Source organism: Urocitellus parryii, chromosome 8 (genome assembly GCF_045843805.1).
Source record: "Urocitellus parryii isolate mUroPar1 chromosome 8, mUroPar1.hap1, whole genome shotgun sequence".
NCBI lineage: Eukaryota > Metazoa > Chordata > Mammalia > Rodentia > Sciuridae > Urocitellus > Urocitellus parryii.
Window position 1 is genome coordinate 141,872,227 of NC_135538.1, and position 24,681 is coordinate 141,896,907.

The 24,681-nt window shown below is 37.8% G+C and overlaps 1 protein-coding gene across 2 annotated transcripts in view; it reads left to right on the forward strand.

Moving 5' to 3' along the window:
- The window catches only part of Tmem170b (transmembrane protein 170B), a 35,683-nt gene extending 17,783 nt beyond the window's left edge, over positions 1–17,900 (forward strand). The window contains exons 2-4 of one of the 2 annotated variants that reach the window (XR_003300388.2): positions 1,264–1,434; positions 10,336–10,721; positions 15,773–17,900. Coding sequence is in view for 1 of the 2 variants with exons in the window: in XM_026384596.2 (XP_026240381.1) it covers positions 1,264–1,434; positions 10,336–10,466 (302 nt within the window). In the remaining variant the exon portion in view is untranslated. Of the gene's footprint in view, positions 1–1,263; positions 1,435–10,335 lie in introns of both variants that reach the window. The other variant, XM_026384596.2, reaches the window with a different exon arrangement.
- The last annotated feature ends 6,781 nt before the right edge of the window (positions 17,901–24,681 follow it).

Below are 24,681 nucleotides of genomic sequence, written 5' to 3' on the forward strand. Positions count from 1 at the left end.
TTCCTCCTGCTCTCAGCTCCTGGCATCAACCACTGCATTTTCTGTTTGTGTGAATTTGACTACTCTAGATAGTCATGCAAGTGGAATGGTGCAGTATTAGGCCTTTTGTGACTGGAGCATTTCTCTGAGTATTATGTCCTCAAGGTTCCTCCATGTTGAACCATGTGACCTTTAAAAACTAAATAATTTTTCATTATATGTATATGCCACATTTTGTTTATCCATTTATCCATTGATGGACTCTTGGATTGCTTCCAGCACTTGGCTATTGTGAATAATGCCACTTTGAGCATGGTTGTGCCAGTATCTCCTGGAGATTCTACTTTTAGTCCTTTTGGCTATATACCCAGAAGAGGGATTGCTGTATCATATGGTAATTCTATTTTTACTTTTTTGAGGAACTGCCATACTGTTTTTTATAGCAGTTGCACCCATTTTAAATTCCCACCAACATTATATATTGGTACTTTAATGATAATTGGATTGGATAAAATACATTTAACTAATTTATTTTTGTGCTCTTTATTTATTGACTTTTACGCTTACTAGTGAATGCTTAGCACAAAGAGTAGATGAGATCCATTGCATTATACAATGTATATATACCAAGGATGATCTTCCTGGTGACAGTGAAACATTTTGAAATCAGCTCTTTTCAGTTATTAGTAATAGAAAATTTACCTTAATCCATTTAAATAAAACAAAGAATTTTTTAAACAAAGAAACTGGGGTGTTATGTTTTAAAATAGTAATGTGACAGGACTTAAAAATTACTGAAATAAGGGACTTGGTTGTCTCTTGTTTTTGGAGGATCTGTTTTTCTTTCTTCCTTTATCGTGGCTTCATTGCATGACGAGGAAATTGATTTGGCTTCAGCTATTCAAGGTCCAAGGAGACTCTCAGTTGGTCCCAATCTTGAATTCCCAAGGGAGGAGAATCATTGGCCCAGCTTGGATCCATTGCTGGCCAAAATTGTACCTCACAAGTATAACCAGGGAGATGAATCTACAAGAACAGAGCATCAATATTTATGGCAAACTTGTGGACTGACTGGAACGCAACAGGGTACCAGGGGAAAGAGAATGAAAAGCGTGCTTGTAATCATCAGGATTTAGTTAGTACCACTATATGTCAGGTGCTGTGCTAGGAATTTTTCACATCCATCATCTCATTCAACCTTTCCCCAAACCATGGGTGCTCACTGTTAAGTGAATTTTCTAAGACGTGTTAACAGAATGGTTAATCCTTTGCTTTTCCTTTCAGAGATGTGGTACTGGATCTTCCTGTGGGCTCTCTTCTCCTCTCTGTTTGTCCATGGTGCTGCAGGAGTGTTGATGTTTGTGATGCTGCAGAGGCACAGGCAGGGAAGAGTCATCTCCGTCATTGCTGTCAGCATTGGGTTTTTGGCTTCTGTAACCGGAGCAATGATTACCAGTAAGTAGGTTTTGTTTTGTTTCAGGGCATATATTTTTTTATGTACTTATCATTTGGGTAAGTATTCTCATTGTAAGTGTTATAGATAGTTGTGCTTTACTATTTGAAGAGTCATTATGCATGGTTTTGTGGGAATTAGAAATACTCAGAAAAATTGGCACTGGGCAAAGCAGTTCAATGGTAATATTTATCTTATAGTTATTGTAGCTTCTCATTATCTAGAAAAGAAGAAAGCTAGGCACAAAAATATGAAAGTGATAATTGTCATAAAAAATAGTAAAAGTATGGCCACTGGGTCTTTGGTGGTATCTGCCTGTGGCTGCAAAATATAATTACATTTCTTTTTAGAAGTACCTAAAGTTTTGTGACAGATCTTTAGCCAGCTAGAAATTAACCACTTCAGAGTGCCCTCTAGCGACCACTATAAGTGTTCTGCGAGACCACCTTGTGCATTCCACTTTTGTCCTCCTGGGCTTCTCTTGACACTGAACTTGGACCCCAGCTCTAACTTTGGCTTCAGAATTAGTTCTGGTTTCTGCAGCTGCTAGTTGACAGAACTTGGATGTATCCAGACTCTGAAGTGCCATGCTGTTTCTTTGGTATGGCTCTGTTGGCGACTGGCTGCTTCTCTGTGCTGCCGTTGATTCTGTCCCTGCTAATAGGTAATGGAGGCTTATAGCATGTTCCCTTCTGGCCTGCTTCCAGATGTTTGGGGCAGCTCATAGCTACCACTGGATCTGTCTTTATGAGAGGCTTCTTCCTTTCAGTTGATTTTTGCCCCAGAAATAAGAGAAAGGCCTTATCTTTATAGTTAAGGGCCTCCCTCCTTTACTTCTTTTGAAGTGGTTGCCCTCCTGGCCTTGAGAGGAAAGCCCTACTCCCGTGTGTGTGTGTGTGTGTGTGTGTGTGTGTGTGTGTGTGTGTGTATCCAATGGCACTGATAAGACAATCATAAAATACTCGTGGAAATTATCAGGTAGTCTCTTTTCTTATCCTTTCTTCATACTAAATGAAGAATTTTAATAAATTTGTTTTTTCTGTCTTTGTTAAGTTTTTGTTTTTGCTTTTGTTGTTTCTCATTAGCTATAATTTTGTCACATGATGCCTCACCTATTTTGCCATACATAGGATTTCAAACAGGAACTTTGAGCCAAAGCACAGGGCATGCATAATGGGGTGGTAGGAGATTCAGCTGGAAAGAGAGAATAGAGCCAGGACCTAGAGGGCCTTAGAAGGCCAGCTGGAAAGTTTGAAGCTTTATCCTGCTGTCCATTGGAGACAAGTAGATATTTTTGAATGGGGCTGACAAGGGACATCGTAATTCAAAATTCAAAATTTGTTTGATTGCTAAATATAGAGTATATGTAAAAAACCAAGAAGAAAGTCTGGAAGGACAGAGGCTTTGTCCATCTTCATCACTGCTATACCCCCAACTTTAAAAGATTAAAAGCATGATAGATGTCCAAAGAGTATGAGGGGGGAAAAGAAGGAAGGGAGCAGGGAAGAAGGAGGCGGAAAATTAAAGGAGAGAGAATCAAGAGGAATTACTAGTGAGCCTGTGTTCAAGATCTGAGATAGAGTAACAGCTGGGGTTGGAAAGGAAGGAGTTGATGTAAGAACTGTGACAAAGGACAAAAAATCCAAATCTGTTATTAGTCCCTGTGGAGGTATTTAGAAACACATGATGGGGGCCACCCGTGCCTTTGATGAGGGCTTGTGTTGTAACTGGAACCATGAGTGGAGGAGGAGGAGGAGGAGGAGGAGGAGGAGGAGGAGGAGGAGGAGGAGGAGGAACAGCTTCTCAGGAGTTGTAAGCAGTATGCACATATGTGTGCTACTGTCAAACTTCAGAGAGTGTGAAGAATGTAATTCCACTTCCATTTGTCTCTAATGATGTGTATGCACATATAACCCACTTTCAATTTAGTCAAGAATAAAATGAGCCAGTGATTTTAGAAACTGCACTGTTATATTTTAAAATCATTAAAAGTATGAAAGTCTTATAGAACTTGAAGTAAAAATTTGTGCCCACATTACCAATAAAACATTCATATTTCTTTGGCTATTGGACTTGCAAATACTTAAATTGAGAAAACTAGTCAATATGAATATTTAGTTGTATTTTTTTCCCTAAATGCAGGTCATGAGTGCCAGCTTACTCATGTCTGTATATTCAGTTCAGCAAGCAAGTGCTGAAGATCCATATTCAATAAGACACTGAGTTTTAATCCATATCTGTTAACACTTGTTACTCCTTGAATTTTATTTCCAAAAGAGTAGCTTTTTTCATTTTAGTTAGTATTGGTAGTTAATGTGGAATTGGCAAAAAAAAAAATGGCTTTCTTTCAAAATAGTGCCTAATTTTAGCTGTTTATTTTAGCTATTCTAAAGGTGTAAAGAGACATCTCAGTGATGGTTGAATTTGCATTTCTCAGATTACTGATGCAGTTCAGCATCTCTTATGCTTATTTATATATTTAGATTTCCTTTTCTGCACAGTGCTTTTTAAAATTCTGTGATTTTCTTTGGATGTTCTTATTTCCCTATTAAGTTGGATCAGGGATATTGGTCTCCTGTTGATTTTGGACTTTACAGATAACTTTCTCATTCTTTTATCAGTTACCTTTACCCACAATGTCATTTATTGAGTAGAAGGGCCTGTAATTAGCTTAAAGAGGTTATTCTCTTTTATAATTTAGGGTCTTATTTCAGAAGTTTTTGCCCAATACCAAGATCAAAAGATATCCTGATGTATTTACTTCTGTTAATTTTGTAGTTTCACCTTTTATATTAAGGTTTCTAATTCATCTAGAGCAGGAGTCAGCAGACACTTTCTTAAAGGGCCAGGCAGTAAATATTTTAGACTTTGTCAGCCAGTGGTGCCTGTAGCACTGTTTACCCCTACCATTTAAAGCGAAAGGAAGCATAGGCATATGGAAACGGATGGATGTGGCATCTGGCATTGCGGTCGTAATCATATCCCCCTCCCCTCCATTTTGAGTGACCTTTATCTTTGGTGTTATTTAGATTCTAGGTGGGCCTTTTCCCCTCTCACATAGTAAGTCAGTTCATCCTCTGGAAGTCTTTCATTTCTTCATTGATTTGAAGTGTCATCTTCACTGTGCATTGTGTTCTCTATGTGCAGGGTCTGTCTCCAAACTCTGTCGTTGCAACAGGGCTACATTTTTTAAGCCTCTAATTTTGTCATATGTATTAGTATCTGTCAAGGATAGGGCCTTTCTTGTTACTTTTCTTTTTCAAAGTTAATATAACTACTCAGGACCATTATTCTTTCATATAAATTTTTAATGTCTACTGAATCCCTAAAAAAGTATGTCTGTGATTTTATTAGGACTTCATTGGATGTGAAGGTTAATTTTGGAGGAATTGTCATATCAAATTATGTCACCCAAGAACGTGCAGTATCTCTCCATTTGTTGATATCTTCCTTGTGTTTTATTAGAGTTTAAATGTTTTATTCTAATAGGAAGGTTCCATATTTTGGAGTAAGGTAATTCATGATTACTTTTGATTTTATGGCTATTGTGCATGGTATCTTTTAAAACTACATTGTTTAGTCTTATGAAGTTTTGAAAGTTGTGCTTATGAAAGGTTAACAAAAAACTGGTATGTCACAGAGATAGATGAATAGACTGCTGGCATACTAAGAAAGTGTAAAATATAGATATAATAGATGAAATAACTTTTTAGTAATAAAGATAAAATAAGGAATCATAAAAATAGTTTTATGAACAGCTACATATTTCTAAACATGAAATGTCAAGATTGTTATAAGTAAAAATGGAAAATATGATTAGAACAGTGATTATTTTTTAAACAATTTAAGTGGTAAAGACTCTCCAGATTTAACTAGGATTTGCAGGTGAGTTCTACCAAATATTCAAGGAATAGTCAATTCATACTTTATCCAAATTTTACAGAAAAAATGAAAGTTTTGCATAGATTATTTGCTGAGGCCAGCGTGAGCCAGTTGCTACTCATGATGAAAACTACATGAGAAGAGAAGAGACATGTTTAGACTCATTTACCTTGTGAATGTTGTCTTGGATTGTAGAGAGGGTTCAGTGTCAGAATGGGTTAATTATTCCAATAAAACATTATGTATAGATAGCAACATTTGAATTTTATATAATTTCCCTATATCACAAGTATTCTGTAGATTTTCTTTTAATCCATTTAGATATGTGAAAACCATTCCCAGCTTTCATGCTGCACAAAAACAAGTTTGGCCAGATTTGGCCTGTGGATTACAGGATACCCACCCCTGATCCAACTTTATGAATTGATAAATTCAGCACACTATTAAAATGAATTGTGCCCCCCTTTTTTTATTGCTGTGAGGAAATATGCTGGGCACATCCCATTGCTTTTCCGTGGAATACCCCTGCAGCAGTTTGTGCTGTTCTTTGGTGACACTCTTCACCACCAATGACTGTCCTCCCTTCCTAGGTTTACACCCTTTACTCATCTGCAGAGCGAATTTGCTGTGTTGTTTTCTTTACTTCATATCCACTGTGCCAGTCTGGTCTTGCCCCTTCATGCTTTGGGGATGTATTTCTAAATTTTCTGCCATTGTTCACAGTGGAAGTTCCAGACATCTATCATTTATTCTGAGCACCCTGTCTAACTTCTGTCTTTTTCATTTTTGTATATGAATTTAGCCTCATGTTTCACCAAGAAAGTGAAGTCCATGTGTATTCTTTCAACTGTCTGTTGACCAGCAAAGACACCTTAGAGAGAGGGAAAACTACAGTGTATGTTGGGGAAAGCTATTTGTCAACATATATAAATGTAAAAAAGATTAATATCCAAGCTGTATTTTTAACAACAACAAAAAAACCCTGTTTTTTCTGAGTTAAATCAGAAAAAAATAACCCAGTAGAAAAATGGATGAAATATTTGACAGGTGTTTCATAGGAGTAGAAATCCTCATGGCCAATAGTTTATAAAGAAAAGCTTAATCACATTAATTGTCAGGGGATTGTAAAATAATCATAAAGATAACATCATTTCCCTACCAGATTGACAAAAGAGAAAAAGATTAAGGTATCAACACATGAACTCCTTCTATTCTTGATATGGAGTACCTGGGATTAGGTTGGTATAGCTAATTCAGGAAAGCTATTTGACATTGCCTGGTGGGGTCAAATATGCCCATCCCACCAGGGCACTGTGAAGAATGGATTGCTAAGAAATCATTGACTGCATTTGTGGCTCAGGGGTCAAGTATGGGAGTGTTGATGAGGTTAGTGTTTGTGAGTTAAGTGTTGGGAACAGAGGTCACCAGTAGAAAAATGGGGGAGCTCTGGCACATTGATACTCGAAATTCTCTCCAACCTCAGGAAAGGAATAAACCACAGCTACATCCAAGGGAATGTATTTATTCTCTGTTACAAGTAAATGTATTTCCTGCTACTTAAAATCAAGAGTTCAGTAAACTTTTTTACTGTATAAATGTTTTTGTTTGAAAAATATGATTGAATGATACTTTGGCCTCTATCATGAAAATTTCTTGGAATTATAGGGAATTTTAGGCAATTTAGATACTAAAATTAATTTTAAAATGTTTTAGTTATATAAATAATATGTCACTTTATTTGCCATGTTAAAAAATATGGATAAAGTTCTTTGACTAACACTATCAAACATGTGCTCTTCTCAAAATTAATCCCTATTTTGAGTTTGATGTATTTCCCCCAGGTTCAGTTTCTGCGTTATATTCAACCAATATGTGTATGTATGTTTGCACTGGTGCGTAGTGTTTATTGTTTTGTTTTATTTTCTTTCTTGTATAACTGATTCTATGTCAGCTTATGTGTTTTTATTTTTAATTTTTAATTTTTTATTATTTTTATATATAATATTAGGATTCATTTTGACATAATTACGAGAGCATGGAATATAAAGTGCTACCCAGCACTTCCCTGTTGCCCCTCTCTCTGCTCCCCTCACTCTACTCTACTGATCTTTCTGAAATTCATTTATTTTTTTTTTAATTAGTGTCTTGTGGATGGAGATACTTGATGTTGGGATTCATTGTGCTGCATTTATTATGTGCACATGAAAGTTCAGTCACATTCATTATTCTCTGTTACAAGTAAATGCATTTCCTGTTACTTAAAATCAAGATTTCAGTAAACATTTTTACTGTATAAATATTTTTTTTGAAAAAGATGATTGATATTTTGGCCGTTATCATGAAAATTTCTTGGAATTATAGGGAAGTTTAGGCAAGTTAAATACTAAAATTAGATTTAAAACTGTCTTCCTTTTCCTATCCCTCCTACATTCCTTCAGCCCCCTCATATTTTTCTTTTGAAATTGTGAGGTCCTTGGTGTGGACTTGGTATGGTTTATGCATCCTCGAGCTGATGAGCAGCAGTTTTGCTTTTGTTGACAGAAAGCACTGCACTGATACTTACATGCATGTACATGGATATACATGTGTGTCTGTCCTGAATTCTAATCATCCGTTTGTTTTACACTTAGCAGATATTTTTCTAGTCTTCCTTGACGTCAAACCTTTATGATTTTGGGCTCTTTATTTGTAGTCTTAAGAGGGTCTCTTTTTGGAAGGTCCTAAATATACTTACCTATATTTTGGTTTATATTTGTGGTTTTATTTTGAGCATTTAGTTCTGAAATTTGTTTTGGGGAATGATGTGAAGTAGGGACCCAGACTACCCACTTGTTCAACACCACTTGTAAAGATTGATCCTCTAATTGGGATTTTGACTACTAGCCCAGATTTTTGGAATACTTGTTTGACCAGCCGCTGTTCCAGGCAATGTTATAGTAGTATTATCTCCTAAAGGTCAACCCCCACCTGCCCGCACCCCCACATTTTACAGCTGAGCGGGTGATGATTCTCCTATGTAGCAGGCAGCTAAGAAGAGAAACTTGGATTTTAACCCTTGAGCCCAGCTTCAAACCCCAGGCTCTAGACCTTAGGTAAAACCAGAAAGGTTTGAATTTATCCTTTGTTTGCCATAAAAGAAAAAAAAAAAAAAACAAAAAACACCAGAGTATTATTTCTCAGGTTTATTTTGACATAATTTTTGATAAAAAAGAAGGCAGAAGATCTTTTAAATTTTTTGAGAATTTCATCTAGTTCTAAAACTTGGGCATATGACCAGTAGTACAAGTGATTTTATCACTTGATAAGTAAATATTGGTGTTTTATTTAATATTGAAATTACTATCAGTTGCTTCATGATTTTTCTGAATTCTTTGTTCTCTTGTACCTTAGCATAAAATAAATGGTAGAATGATTTAGAGATTTTTAACCAGATTGTCCTGCATTGAGATCCTAGCTGTTGTGCTTATGTATTTCCTTGAGTTAGTAATTAAACCTCTCTGAACCTCTGTTTTTTGCATCTCTAAATTAGGTTATAATACTTAGGGGGTGGTATGATATTTAAATAAGATAATATTTGTAAATTTGCTAGCAAGATACATAATATGTGGTAAATATGCTATCTTAATTTACTTTTAAAACATGCATATGAAGCCCTTGGCATAGATTGGTGATTTGCTTTTCCCATTCATATCTCTTATAAAGAACTACTCTGAGGGATATAATAACTATTATTTGGGAGATTTTTAAAAAATCTTGAGTGCATTATAGTTATGCACCAAGAGAGGGGGTTCATTTTGAAATATTCATAAATACATACTAATGAATGCATATAATTTGCTCCATTTCAATCCCCAGTATATTTGGGAGATTTTAGGTTACGCTCAAAGAGTCAATACTTTGCTAGTTGTTTTTAAATTGACAAGTAATAATTTCATCCTTATCTAATTTTTCTGAGTAGGTTTCTATCTTAATTGTCAATTCAGTGTCTTTGAAAAATGTATTTCTGTTCTTTTTCTTATGTTCATTTGTTTAACCATCCTAGGATATGTAGACAGGTTTTTCCTAGAGAAGTAGTTTTAATATATCTCAGTCTATTATATATAATAATTTAAATGTTTCCTCCTTTATGATTTCAAAATGTGCTTTTAAAATTAGCCACTTAGGAGGCTGGGAGTGTAGCTCAGTGGTAGAGCACTTGCCTGGCACATGTGAGACTAACTGGGTTCCATCCTCAGCCCCAAATAAAAATGCCTAAACAAAATAAAGGTATTATGTCCATCTAAAACTGAATTTTTTTTAAAAAAATTCTTCGTCATTATATGTAATATGTTAACATGAAGTATTGAATTAGGCCCTGAGTCTCTTCATAACTCTGAGATTCTCTCATTCTGGGAAGGGTGCATAATCTAAAATATTTTCTAGAAAAGATATCAAGTTTATCTTTTACTTTTACTAGTCTTCCAAATAATTTTACAGTTGTGTGTTTCTTTTAAAAAATCAGTAAATTATTTTATAGGTGAAATTATTTTATATGGTGAAATGCATTGTTATATTTTATATGATACTGAAGAATGAATTAATTTTACTCAAGTAAAAAAGGGACAATTTTAAAATTTTCTTTTAAAATTTGGAAATTAAATTATGTAGTTTCTCTGCATTATCATTTATAATTATCAACATGTTATGTGGCATATTTGTAGAAAGGCTGATCAGGTCCAAGCAGTTGAATGTCCAGGAGAAAGATGACGATAATGGATCTCCAGTTTTTACAGACGTCTTTGGTATTATGCACCTAAGCTGCACCTGCATGTCTTTGGGTTGGATAGAAAAGGCATCTTTTCAGTTAAGTGGTTAAATGGGTAAATGTAGTATGCTAAAGGTAGTTTTTACCAATCACCTAGAAACCCAAACAGTTTACCTCATGAGGAGAGTGAGGGGCTTTCTGCTTTGATGAATGCGCAGGGGTCCTGTCGCGGTGGAGTTAAGCAGCGCGCTTTGTCCTTCTCCCCTCTCTCCTCCAGGTGCCGCGGTGGCCGGCATCTACCGAGTGGCAGGGAAGAACATGGCCCCGCTGGAAGCGCTGGTTTGGGGCGTTGGGCAGACCGTATTGACATTAATCATCTCCTTTTCAAGGATCCTCGCCACACTTTGAGGTTTCTGAGGGAATATCTTATTTCACATAAGGAAGCAGATGTACAGATTCCCTGAAAATGGCATTGTGAAGGAGCTGTGGACCCAGCCAGTCGAAACCGAAGGAAGACAGACCTTGCGCTGTGTGGAAAGACTGCCCTCTGGCGTCCAAGTGATTGCACTACCGCACTGCACCTTACGTGCCTCCGTCCCAGGCAAGGTGCACAAGACCCACGTGAAGCCTCAAGAAAAAGCACCTTGTTTAGCTGCCAATCAGGTTAACATTGGTGTTGAAATCATTGTTCTTAACAGTGTTGTGTTAAGTTACAGGGACGTTTTGAGGAATTGATATATGTGCCAAACTTTTCTTTTTGACATTGATCATGTGACAGTTTGCAAGTGTAGATGTAGATGAGTGCTGTGAACATATTTGACATGAATTCAGGTCATGTGGTAAGATTTTGTTTTGTAATGCTGAATCCCCTATGAGTGCTAAATAACTCATTTAATATGGGAGAAATTATTTGGTTTTAATGTGGAGCGTTTCTGGGATTTAGGGCTTTTTAGGCATTATTATTTAATTTATGTGGAAAATAATAGTCTTCTTAATGGAAGATGAGCTAAACTGTTTTAAGGATTCAAAGTAGACCTGTAGGGTGCATACTTTTCACTAACTGGACACCCTTTTAATAGTTTTCCTCATGCATAAATATTTTATTTATATGAATTAAAAAACTTTATGGGTCACACATATTGTCACTTATGTGTCATAAAACTATGATTTGAAATTTTTCTTATGAATTTTGTAAGAAAAAGTCTGAAATGCATGTTGCATTCTTTGACCCTTCTAAAGAAAGTTTGCCTTGTATCTCATGGAGACAACATCTTTGTCATTAGCAGCAGTGGGATTATATTACTTGTTGCATCTGTCTTGATTTTTGACAAAACAATCTTTCATTCTGGAGTATTAACTATACTGAAAGAGTGGCCTAAATTAGGCTCTGGAAATAAAAAGGCTCGTTTGTATATAAGTACCAAGTAAGTTATTTAGGAAGAATAATAAACTCTTCTTACTTTGGATATGTGGCAATGTCATGATTCTGCTAAGTAAAAATTGGGGAATACAATAAATAATTTTAAAACTTGGCAGTCTTAAATCAGTGAAGTACATATATGTATATGTGTGTATATATGTATACATATATATATATTTGAGTGATTTCATTTCAGATGTTCAGTTTTTAAGTTACAATTTAAGTTTACTGAAATAAGATCACATGTATTAAAAGTGGCACTATCCTTTGTAAAGCATTTTAAGAGATTCTGTCAATACATAATTGTTTGTAAGAAGACAAGAAGTAAGAAAACACAGACCCTAGTCTGGTTGAATCTCCTAATGAGACTTTTTTGGCCAGTTCCAATTATAAACATGCTAACTCAAAGGAGCAGCCATTATAGAGAATATAGAGAACAGTTCAGACAAAAGAGTCCCCTCGCTTCTTTATTTAAGTCGACTTTTAAAAATGTAGGTTCAATTTAGATCCCATTCAAATTTAAGACTCCTGTTACCTATGCTACTTTTCCTCCATCAAAAAGAATATATTAATTTAATGTGAGAGTTGGGAAGGAGGATACTTTTACCTATATGGAAGCCAGTTTTAAGGGTTTACTGTCACTAGCTTAGAAATTTGTTCAGACAGCAACAACCAATTAGCAAATATTCAATCTTAAAGATCTTTGAAATAAATTTTAAAATTGATTCTTTTTATTTTGTACAAGTCTACTATTAATTTATGTGTTCTTTTTATTTCTAATGTTTCCTCAAATTAAATTTAGACATAACTTTTCCAGGTCAATTTGATTTCTCCTTTTCTGTTGGACTTGAATTGTATTATTTCTTTACTTTGGCTATCCTATCAATAATTTAAAGCATTTGTATTCTAGAGGAATCACCAATAACGTGAATATTGTTTTAGAAGTACAGAATGAATTTTTTAAACATATGGCAATTTTATGATTTAAGAAAATTACCATGGTAATATGGAGCACATGGTTCATAATCCAAAATTAGTCAGAAAATAACATGGACATTGAATATATGAATATGTGGACCAAAGAGATCTGAACTCTTGTTTGTACTCTAGAATGAAAGTATAACTCAGTGGTTAATAGTTAGTCTGTAGTTGTCCTGCAGCTATCTCATTATCAAGTTGACTTACATTAAGGTTTGGGTGTATATGTGTGTGTATGTGTGTGCACTTTTAATTTGGGGGGATATTTTTGTTTCCGTTGCTGTTCTCAGTTATTCCCATAGGGATTTTGTAGAACTGGCACTCTTTTCATGTTTTGAAATGCAGTTGAATAGTATGAATTTATGAAATTGTTTTAATAGCTATTTATATGCTAAGGTTTTTTAAAAGTGAGTAGTTTTCCTATAGAGACGAGATGTTTAATGATATGTATGTGTACACATATATATCATTATATACATATATAGAGAGCTATATATGAATACAGTCTAACTGGAAAGCTTTTGTTAATGAATACTTTCATGTTCTAGTGGAGAATTTGATATATTTGTTTAGTTGAATGATCTTATACATAGAGGATGTTTGAGATTCGTGAATTTTGGAAAAGTTTTCTTGGTTTAATAGTGCCGGAGACCCTTGTTTGGGACATGACAAAAGTCCTTATTGACATAGTTGGGTTACAATTTCTTAAGATTTGTATGTGATTTAGCAGTAAATTTTCTTTGTGACAAAGTTCGAGAAGGAAGGGGTAAATCCTCTGCTGTTGACACTCCTTTATTTTAAAAATGTTCAGTAAAATATTGCTGATAGTAAATCAATTCCCCAAAGAAGGAACTCTACAAACCCAAAGTTATTTCTTAACATACTGGTTAGACATGGCCATAGATGTGTTAGCCAGGAGCCTCGTGCAAGCTACCAATTTAGAAACTTTAGAAGAAGGGAGGTACAAGTGGTCTGTCCCCTGGCATAGTTCTTTGGTCACCTAGGGTTGAGAAAGTCCTAAATGATGGCCATGTTCCCTGCTCACAGCTTAATTTTTATTTTAGATCATACTGCTTACCAAACAGTGTGGTAGTTTGTTTCCCCATCTCCTTTCCTCATATTTGTAGCACACATTTTCACTGCTACATTTCCAAACCCATATCATTTCTGTTTGTATTTTAAGTGACAGAAAGAAATGAATTGGCCTGTATATTTTCTATTGGTGATAAAGGAATAGGGATGATTTAAAATCAAAGAGTTTTTTGGAAAAGGTCTTGGAGCACCCTGAGGAAGATGAGGGGGTGGGCCTGCTGCATTAACATGCCCGGGTCATGCTCACGACCAGCTCATGCAGTTTTGTAAAGACTTTTTGCAGATCTAGGGTATGTAAAATGCTGGACCAAGTGTTGTCTGCTGTACAGCAGAGATGACCAGGAGGGGATTCCTGTCCTCCAGTCCACCAAGAGCTGGCTTAGAGACAATTGCCAATCCTAAAACGTTGGGACTGTTGGCTTCCTGATTCTAGTTAGAGTCTGATCCTGTTGCCTGCGCTGTGATTCTGATTTTCCCACTTCATCCACTAAAAGAAATTTCAGTAACTGAGTTGTCATCGCCGTGGTGCAGGAGAGGACTGGACTCTCAGCCAGCGACTTTGGCTTGAGTCCAGGCCCTGTAGCTTGTCGACTTTTTGATGTGAACAAATCACTTAACATCTCTGAGCTTCTGTTCATACAGTGTGAAGTGTGATCAATACTGCTTATGGTTTTGTGAGGATTATGTGAGATTATTTACAAATTCAGGCAAAGTAATATGTATTTGACAGTAAATGATCCTTAGGTAGTTGCCTGAATTTTTCTTAATTAACATTTTGCAAAACCCAGTTGCATATGTTTTATGAAATTCACCTATTTTCATTTATTTCTACATTTTACCTACATTTTTAACATGAAAACTAAAAGAAGAAAAAAAAGTCTTTTTATAAGAGACTAGGTTATAAACCTAGTCCTTCACATTTTCTCTACCCCTTTGTTTTTAAAATCAGCAGATATTTATCTGAGAAAGCCTCTGGGCTTCAGTGGTGGTGGGAGTGGCCAGGGCAAGCAGGATTGAGTTACAGGTTCAGTGCCACAGGTAGAAGTGGGACAAGAATGGAGGTGACCAGCATTTTTCCTCCGATTCATTTAGGATATTCATTAACTCTCTGTTGTATGCAAATTATTATCCTGGTTTTGGAGACAGAAAAGTGGGTAAGAGTCATCCCCTCTGTCACATATGTCACCCTTTCTTCCATGGACCACGGTGGATTGGGGTCCTGGCTGTTGTCGTTGTTTTGTTTACTGGTTGGGTTTTTTGTTGTTGTTGGTTTTGACCATTATTTTAAATGTATGTTCATTTTATAATTCAGGAAGTAACAAGATACTAAGAGCACTTTTGGAAATATTCTCAAACTACTTCATTTTTACTGTCCCCAAGTTTTCTCAGAAAGTCTCAAACAACTTCTTTAAACATCCTTATTTATTTTGTTTTCAAGATTAAGAGGAACATGCAAAAAGTCACTGAAGAAATTCTAGTAGACTTAGATTGCCGAGAAGTTTGGTGACACATGTTGGATAGCTGGGTAAAGTCCTGTCATGATAATCAGGAGTGAGATTCTCCGTGGTTAAAATGGACGAGTCATTGAATGTCTCATTATCTACCATAATTTCCCGTCTTTCTGAAACTCTCCAGGTAGAAGGAACATCATTTGATTAGGAGTTATGGCTTTTAAAATATGTGGTACCACTTTTTAGCAGGAGGAAGTTTAAAGATAGGAAATATTAAGGGGCCACAGGACAAACCTGTGACACGTGACTCTAGCTCCCTCCTTCTGTTAGGCTGGAGCTACCCTGTGCAAGAGTGTGTGCCACCTGTTTACACAGCACGTGTACCTTTGTATGTGGGCTGCACTGAAGCAGCATGTGGTGCTAGGTCACCCCTCCGACTGGAGGGTCTGGTGGTCATGGGCAGTACAGTGTTGTTCAGGACGTTGTTGAGTGAGTTATCTTAACACACATCTGTGAATTTGTTTGGGGCAATACTACATGAAGTATTTTCAGTAAATGTGGAGATATGCTGGTTAATTCTTGATTAAATTAGTGGCGATGCTCAAGTCTCTGAGCTGAGCTGTGAACTCTGATCCCTTCTCCCTCATTGAGGGGGTTCGTTTTGACATTCTTTACATCCCTTGAACATATGTTGAGCTTACATAATAGCCCTTCCTTGATTTTGAGAACTTATTTAGCAGTTTCTTTAAAATCTTCCTCCTTTTCCCAAACAGATGCCATATGTCATGGTTTAGACACACGCACAGCTTGTTGATGGAAGAGGAAGTGCTGGTTCAGAAGAGAATTTTCCACACCTGTGGTTATGCAACTGTTACTGAAAAATAACTGGGCAAGTCCGGATAGCATGAACCTCTGCACATTTTTTTTTTTTTTTTAAGATTCTATACTGTACACATTCACAGTATATCCCTCCTTTGTAGTAACTTGACTGTTCCCTTTTGGGGAATTTAGGTCTTAAACCGAAACTGGAAAGTAGTGTGACTCAAAGACACAGGAAGAGTCACCGTAGTGCATGGTCACCTGAATCCCATCACTTTGATGCCTTTTCTCTTAAACACATATTGTGATCACTAAAAAACATCACTTATTTTTTAGAGCCCCATTAAATGAATGTTAGCTTGAGAGTACTACTAATGATGAAAAGTTACCCCTCACCTTTTAAATTAAAGTGGGTGCACTCAATCATTAAGTCACTTTGGGATAGAACATTTTGAAGTTTTCTTCATAGACAATAAGTCGAGGCCCCTGTTCAAGGGCAGTGAAAATGACTTCCCCTTAGTACTAGGTGAGCTGGGAGTCTGACCTCTGGCCCTTTCCTGGTGTTGGTGACATCAAATGACCGTGGAGGAGCTGAAGAACAACCTGGCCCTCAGCACACGCACCTTCTGACATGAGCTCTACGTGTTTAGATGAACAAATAGGAAAATTCACAGTGTTTTTCATTTTAGCTATGTAACTTGGTAAAATTCATCTAATTTTACTCTTGAGTATTAGCCCCTGACTCCAGTCATTCTGGAATGAGGGGAGCAACTACTAAAATGTCTTTATTTAAATAGTAAAAGTACAATTTACCTGACAGGTATTAAGACTCACTTTCAAATTGTGCTAACTCTCAGACCACTGACGAATCATTTAGTTAAATCACAGTACCGTTCGTAAAAGCTAAATGATACCTTAGTGCCTTGAAAGTTAAGATACTCTTGCAAAGTGAATTTAGAGATTCAGGATTGGCACCGATGAGTTGGCTTGGGGTACGTCACCTATGAATGGGAATCCAGAGTTCAGGAAGGGTGTTGTTGACACGGGTGTTGGCCACCGACTCCTTATGGTGTGGTGTGAGCGCCAGATGACAGCTGCTTTCATTATGTTTTCATGATGTGGCATTTTCCTCCACTTTTTTCTTTTTCCAAGTATGAAATTTGGGGGGGGGTGTAGTCAAGCAAATTAAATGTGGGACTTTAAAGTTTAGTTTTGTTGTAAACTAGAGATTCTAGTGTGAGCAATGTTAGTTTTATATTGTAGTACAAGGGCAGACACTTTATGTAACCTTTAGAAATATGTTGACCATCAGGGATTTATTTTTACTATAGAAATACTAAATGTACTGTGAAGCTTCAAGACGGGAGGGATCCACCTTGGAGGGGTAGTACACAGAACAAAAACATATTTGACATTATGTGAACACAATTCCCCCCTTCTGTCAAGAGTATAAACTACGCTGTATGAGTATGTGTACTGCATGTTTACATAATAGTTTAATTTTGAAGGATTATTTAAAGACTATGTTTATATATAATACCTAACAAGCTGTAAATATTGTATACTATTGATTTTTAATTTTATATAAGCAATTTTTTATTTCCCAATTCATGTACAAATCCCATTGTGTATATAGCATAATTTCCTGGAGAACACAAATTTTGCAGTGAATTTTAAGTATTTTAATTGCAGAAAGCATCAAGTCAGCCTTAGAGATGTTGATCTTCATTTTAAATTATTTTTCACCACTCATTTTCTTCAAAGGGCAGCAATAAACATACGCAAGTTATTTTTGATTCTAGAAAGTTGGTCTACAGAGATCTAGGTTCCAGTTCATTGCTTTAAAGAAAAGATGCACAATTAATATCATCCAGTGTCTGATCACGGGACCCTTTCCGAGGTCCACGTGTAGCTCTCCTCTTTGTAATATACAGGGTGAACTCTGCCGACACACAAAACATCTGTTAAAAGTGAATCCAGCACTTAACTGTCATTACACAGAATTTATTGGATTAAAAATTTGTAATATACAGTATTTTAATAAAGTTTCTGTATTCAATTTCATGCACTTATATATAAATAAACCTGTCTTTAAAAGCTTTATGTAGTGTTTGACTCTTGGTGACGTACCGTCTCCACTCACCCAGGGTGTTTGGTGTCCTCCATGCCCTCTTGTCACTTTTCTGGGCCAGTTTTATGTATGGATTTTGGAGGTAGTGCTGAAAAGGTATGTAATAAATCTAATGACAATGTAGACCTCGTTTATAGATTTGCCTATGTCAACTCCTGGGCCACATAAGTATCTCGTTCTAAGAATTATTGTTTTAAGATGCATGCCATCACTTTTCATAATAATGCACAACCATTTCTTGATTACCTAACATCTTGTAGATACTTCATGTATATTCTTCAACACTAAAGGTAGTTATTCAGGTTTCCATCCACATTTTGAGGTTCAGAGAAGGTAGGAATCTCTTCAGAGCCACACAGCTAACAACTACTGAGCTGAGGATTTCCTGCTCTGTTACCTGTGTTTTTCCCCATTATTCTGAGTTGGTTTCTACAGAATATTCTAGAAGCTCTTGTGTATAATGAGATATACAAAGACCAGATAATATTATGGAGAGTTGAATTGTCAAATTTATGCATAATTTGAATTTTTGTTAGATTTCTTAGGAAAGTGTTAGACACTTAAGTAGGCCCAGAACTCATCCTGCCTGAGGAGATTAGAGCCAACAATCAGTGCCTGTAAACATACTCAGCCCTGCTGGAATAAAAACTAGCTTAACTTTTTAAATTGTGCAAGTATAATGGAAGTAAACATGTTTTCACAAACACTGACATGGCTATCTCACATCATTACCAAATTGAAATATATTTTCTTTTTTTTCCCAGGGAACATATTCATTCAATTATAAGGTTATAAAATTACTGAATATGTTTCCTCCTTGACCGTGAATCTTAAATTCTTGCACAAAATTCTTGGGATCAAAAAAAAAAATCTTGAGATCACAAGTTTTCTGTTTTGATTTTTATCTTTGACTCCTGAAGTGATACTTTTGTAGTGTTTTGGTAATAGGTGCAGGCATCACGGTTCAGATTTTACCCCCCATGCAGGATGATGATGCCTCTGTCACAGTCTTAGGGTGGCAGCTGAGCCCCTCATCAGACTTGTAGAGGAAGAATGTGTCAGGTTTGCTGAGTAGGTACTGATGCCAGGAAGTGGAACCTTCATTAATTCACAGAATAGAACCTAAAAGCTGTAGGGTACAGAGAGGGAAGTAGAAAGCACCCAGGGCAGATCCTCCAGGAGTAGAAATTGGGTTTGTCTCCAGCTTCTAATGAAACCTTAAGAAGAAGGAATCTATCCCATATCACTGCTCCTGTTTATTTGCTCTTAGTTTCCCACTATTTTTTGCCACCAGATATTTCTTTTGGCCAAGTTTATGAATATTCTTCAGACAGGAAATTCTGGAGACTGATTGCAAAACAGTTCCATCAGGTGAACTACTTGCAAGGCAGCAGTTCCATCACTAGATGGCACAATAGTCCTATTTTATTTCTCTCCTTGCTCTTGGGCATTAGTTCTTCCCTAGGAACACAAATTAACTCTGCACTTTTGAACTCACTCCCGTAGGATGCATCTAACAATTTTTTTTCCTAAAATATATGAGAATAAGCCAAACATGAGCAAAATTACTAATGATTTTTACTGAGGAAAGTTAAGATTCAGGGTTGTTTGCAAGTCAGAAAATCACTAGTATGATTTTTGATAAGGCATTACTCTGGCTTGATTTATGCATTTTTTCTTGAATTATCTATTAATGCATAATGACTTGTTACCACATTGAATAGTCGGCACTTCTAGGGACAGGTACATAACCTAACAATCAGTCTTGAATAGTAGCCTGAGAGTTGATTTTAAGCTTGGCCAAGTCAATCAACTTGTGTGATCTTCAGTTTTCATGTCAGGAAACAGGACAAATATCTCATGTTGCAGTAGTGAGTACCCCCTACATGTTCCACTTTGTCCTCTTGGTCTTACGTGTCTTGTCTGCACAAAACATAGAGGGATGATGAGGTTTTAGAATTGTCCTACATGTTTTGGTAGTAAGCTGAAATGTGTTCTGATACAGCACAGTTCTACATGTTTTGGTAGTAAGCTGAAATGTGTTCTGCGTTTTTAGAAAGAATTTGTTTCAGATTTCAACTGTCCCCTTGAACCGTGGCCTGCTACTATTACAACAGAGCCTAATGAGGGAATTTTTTTTAGAAACCTACCTCAGCGGGAAGGAGCCTGGTTAGAAAGCAGAATGGATAAACTTGCTCATCTAGCAAATTCCTGGCATTCCCTAAGCCAGATATGTACAGGATGAGGAAGTCAAAACAGCCAACATAATTAGTCTGCGGTTGGTCCTGAATCACCCGTCAACTGCATATCATCATCTGCCCCCTCAGATCCTGGTGCCAGTGAGCTTCTCTGCTTTACCATTCTGTAGACAAGCTGTAGTCCAAACTCAGAGAAGAAGGGTTGATCTTTTCAGGGCCCAAGTTCCATTGCATAGTGTGGAGACAAACGAGCCCATCCATTCTGGGTCTTAAATCAGGACTGACCTTAGGACACCAGAGAAGAGGACCAAACATTTTCATGAAACTTTTCCTGCCCCTTTCACGTTCTTTGGGAATTGGTGTCAGTGGTCAGCTCGGAAATGAGATATAAGAAGACACTCTTGTTACCTTTGATGTGGAAAACAGGAGATGAGTAAGGGCTGTTGTCAGGTTGAGGCCAACCACAATTTTAAGAGACTGAGGAATTGCAAGCCCTGAGCATGCTACCTGAGTGCTGAAGGAATGGGATCCGGTCATCTTCCTGGGTCTGACCCCTCGAACACACAGACCTCCCAATAGAACCATCTCTCTGTGCCAACTTCTTTTCAAATAAACATGGAAATAGATGAGTCCTCCTGTCTTCTCATAAATAGAATTTGCCAATTCAGTGGGGCAGCATCAGCATGGGCCTGTTTTCTGGACCCTACCTAGACCAGGACCAGCTGGGCTTCATGAAGTTGATACATGCATGTCCATTGTGTTCTTTGATCAGCCTGCAGACTTCATACTTGAAACTTGTTTAACTTGGGGATCTGTTGCAAGGTGAATGAGAAGGGAAGAAACTTTTCAATCTAAACCATAACTTCTGGTTGTGGTGTGTGTGTTGGCAAGTATCTAGAGGAAATATGTAAATCCTGTATTATCAATAATTGGCATTCAACTCTATCAATCTATCATCTCATTTTTATCCTCATACTCTGTTCTTATTTGGAGGGAAGTAAAATGCCTTTTATTTTTCAGTGTTGAGGATCAAACCAAAGGCCTCGTGAATGCTAGACAGATGAGCTACAGCAGTAGCCCCAATTTTTTTTCTGAAATATATATATTTTGGGGGGAGGGCAAAAAAAGGTCTTTCCTGAAAACTAGACAGCTATTTTACAGATGTCAATTCCAAGAGCAGACCTGAGCTGGCCACAGCAACCCAGCAACCCATTGCTGGTCCTCTGATGATCCTCGGGGGCCTGAAGGAATCCCTTGGAAATGGAGCACTTCCTGGGTGTCCTGGGGCTAACTCAGCCTCCTGCTACAAAGCTTTGCTTTCAGTCTTTATAAAGGAGACAGGTGCAGCTCAGAGGTGGAGCACTTGCTTGGCATCTTGATGCATGAGGCCCTGAGTTTGATGCCAACACTTCAAACAAACAAACAAACAAACAAAAATCCAGAAAGACTCAAAGACTCTAATGTTCACACACCAGGCCTTATTTGGGGAGACAGTTAACCTGTTTTCAGGAATATCTTACTTGTGAAAAATTCCTTACCAGTAATGCTCAAATCAGTTGGCACGCCCCCATTTTTAATTAAGGTTGTTTTGTTTCTTTTTCAAGATCTGGCTGAACAGAGCAGACTATTTCTTTCACTCCCTCAACAACATTCTTGTCTGAATCTGGACTCGCTGTTGCTGGTTCAGCGCACACCCCCAGTTATCTGGGGAAAAGCTGCCAAGTCCAAGCACAGCTGTGTAAGCTTTCTCGGATAACTGAGTCCAAAACAGGCAAAGGAAAAATGGCTCACTTTTGATATCATACAAGTGGCACAGAGTGTTAGGGACAGTGGAGGCGAGCCTCAAGAATGTCCACCGCAGGCTTGTCGCCTGGGATGGGACTGTGGCCCCAGAGTCAGCTGGAGCAGAAACATCCACCCACCACGTCAGGAGTCATTGTCACACTAGAGACTGGACCAGGGAAGCTATTAAAAGCCTGAACTGAAATTCAGAGTTACAATGGTGTCCATAAAAAAGAGCAGATCGACATTGTCAACTTCACAATAGAAGAGACAAGAGGCTGAGATAATATATTGATAAAAAAATAAAGAATTTGAACCACTTTACACATACTAGTTGCTATTCAAAAAATATTCCTATCTCAGATGCAGATAAACTTTGACTTCCCTCACTGTTTCTGGAAGTGCTCGAGGATTTCTTTAATTGCAACATAGATGAAGAATTAAGACAGGAATACAGTAAAATTCTTTTTCCCCAAAGAACTGTCCCCAAAATGAACAAAATAAGCCCTCAAAATAAGTTCTGTCAGGAAAGCAGGGCTTTCTCCTAAGCTAAAGTGTGAAGCAGCAAGCTGAAAATTAGTAAAAAATGATTTCTTCTTAAATATAGATTCTGGAAAATACCAGATGTCAACTTGAAAAAAAGGATCAAATCATTTATCAGGATTCCAGATCTATAATGGACTCCTCAAGAACTCTTTGGCTCTCTCGGCTGTTTTGAATGGAATCTGGTCTCATTTTTTCGTTGTTCAAAACTGCCCAAACTGCTACCTTTTTAACATAATAAAAACTGCTAAAGTAAGGCTCCTACCTCTCTCTAAAATGTTCCCGCTTTTAAGCCACAAAGAAATGTGGGTCAGACTAAATGCAAATAACATTTTTTTAAAGTATATTCCAAAGAACACTAGAGGGAGAAAAGCTCTTGAGAAGAAGAATCCCCTGTCCAAAAAAGTTTGGTGACTCTGGCCTCTGTATTCCTGTCTTAGTCACAATTCACACATGGCATATTAAACACTTCAGAGTTTGGCACTCTGAGTTAAGACTCTATTTGGCTTTGTTTAATTTCGTGAATTCTCTGAAAAATGTCAATAGCAATAAGGAAAATCTCCCTAACTCATTCTGGGGTTCTCTGGAAAGCATTTGCAATCATATTCTCAAAGTGCCACTGCTCCCCAACCCAAAAGTCTCTGGGCTGCCACACTAAACCTGAAGCAGGGTTTTGGTTTCTAATCTCTCCAGGGCCCAGTGCCGCTCCTTGATAGCCCTCCTGGGTCATCATCCTGCCTGGACCCTGGACTCTGGTACCTTCCATGCTTGGCAAATCTAGGCCTGGAATTTCCTAACTTGTGTGTCCTTCTGAGACTTCCTGGATCCAAGCCCTGAGGCTGGCACTCTTTATTCATGTCCAAACCTGGTAGTCTGTGGATAGGGGACCCTCCTAACACCCAAGATTGCATCTGGCAAATGTCAAATAAGGGGTTCAGATTATATGTGAGTGCCGCAGTCTGGCTGGGCACAAATCATGAGCCACTGAAGCAGGAACACACTTTATTTTTTTACTGCAAGAAAAAACCTCACACATGCTCCTGGGGAATCCTCCCGAAAGCCATGTGGCTCCTGCAGGAACCCCCAGCTGGAAAAAGCTCCCCCGGGAAATCCCTCCTCCTGCCCTTCGCCAACCAATGGGAACCCCCGGGGAATCCCCGTGAGAACTCAAAATAGCGCAAGAAGTCCAAAATCAGACGAGAAGGCAAAAGTAGCGGCAGAGGCGGATATTAATGCCTCGCCTGTCAATCAATACTGTTGGCAAAATGCCCAGGAGCCATATAGACTCGGCTGTGGCTCTCAGCATGTGAGGACATTTCAATGAAGGGGCAAGTCGCTGGGGGCCGGAACATCAGGGACGGCTTCCCACATGACTTGGCCACAGGACAGGCTTTGGAAGATGAGCTTATAGAAGCAGGGGGCCCCGTTGAAGAGGAAGAGCACATGGCTGTCTTCTTCAGGTGATGGAGCAACAGAAACCCATGCGTGGGGTTCAACACGGGCAAAGCGAGTTATAGATAAGAGATGCCGATGCGAGCAATTGTTGAAGGTAGGATGTAAAGGTAAACAGGGACCAGATATAAGAGCCTAGGGAACTAGGAGAATGAGCTTGAATTTTATTTATAGGCAGAAGAAAACCATTGAAACTTTTTGAGAAAGAAAAGTATACCTCTATCACAAATTAAAGGGAAGGTGAGGGATCGGGTAGGGTCTTAGTCCATTTCCTGTTACTATAATAAAATCACTGAGACCAAGTCCCTTAGAAAGAAGAGAAGTTTATTTGGCTCATGGTTCTGGAGTCTGGGAAGCCTGATGATTCAGAACTGGCATCTGGTGAGGGCCTTCCTGTGGCATCTTGACGTAGCAGAGGGTGTCACATGGTGAGACAGAGCAAGTGCGCCAGCTCAGGTCCTTTTCTCAGAAGGCCACTAATGCTGCCACAAGGTCTCACCCTCATGACCTCATCCATCCCTAATGAATTCCCAAAGCACAGAGATCACTAATATGTGAATTTGGGGATTAAGTTTCAACACATGGACTTTTTCATTTCAGTGTCTGTGTTCTAGGTCTTCAAGAGAAGGCTCAAAGACTTCCCAGTCAGAATCCTCAACCCACTTACTGGCTGGCTGACCTATTTTGTGTGTGGGGGGGGCTGGGGGGGTACCAGGGATTGAACTCAGGGGCACTCTACCACTGAGCCATGTCCCCA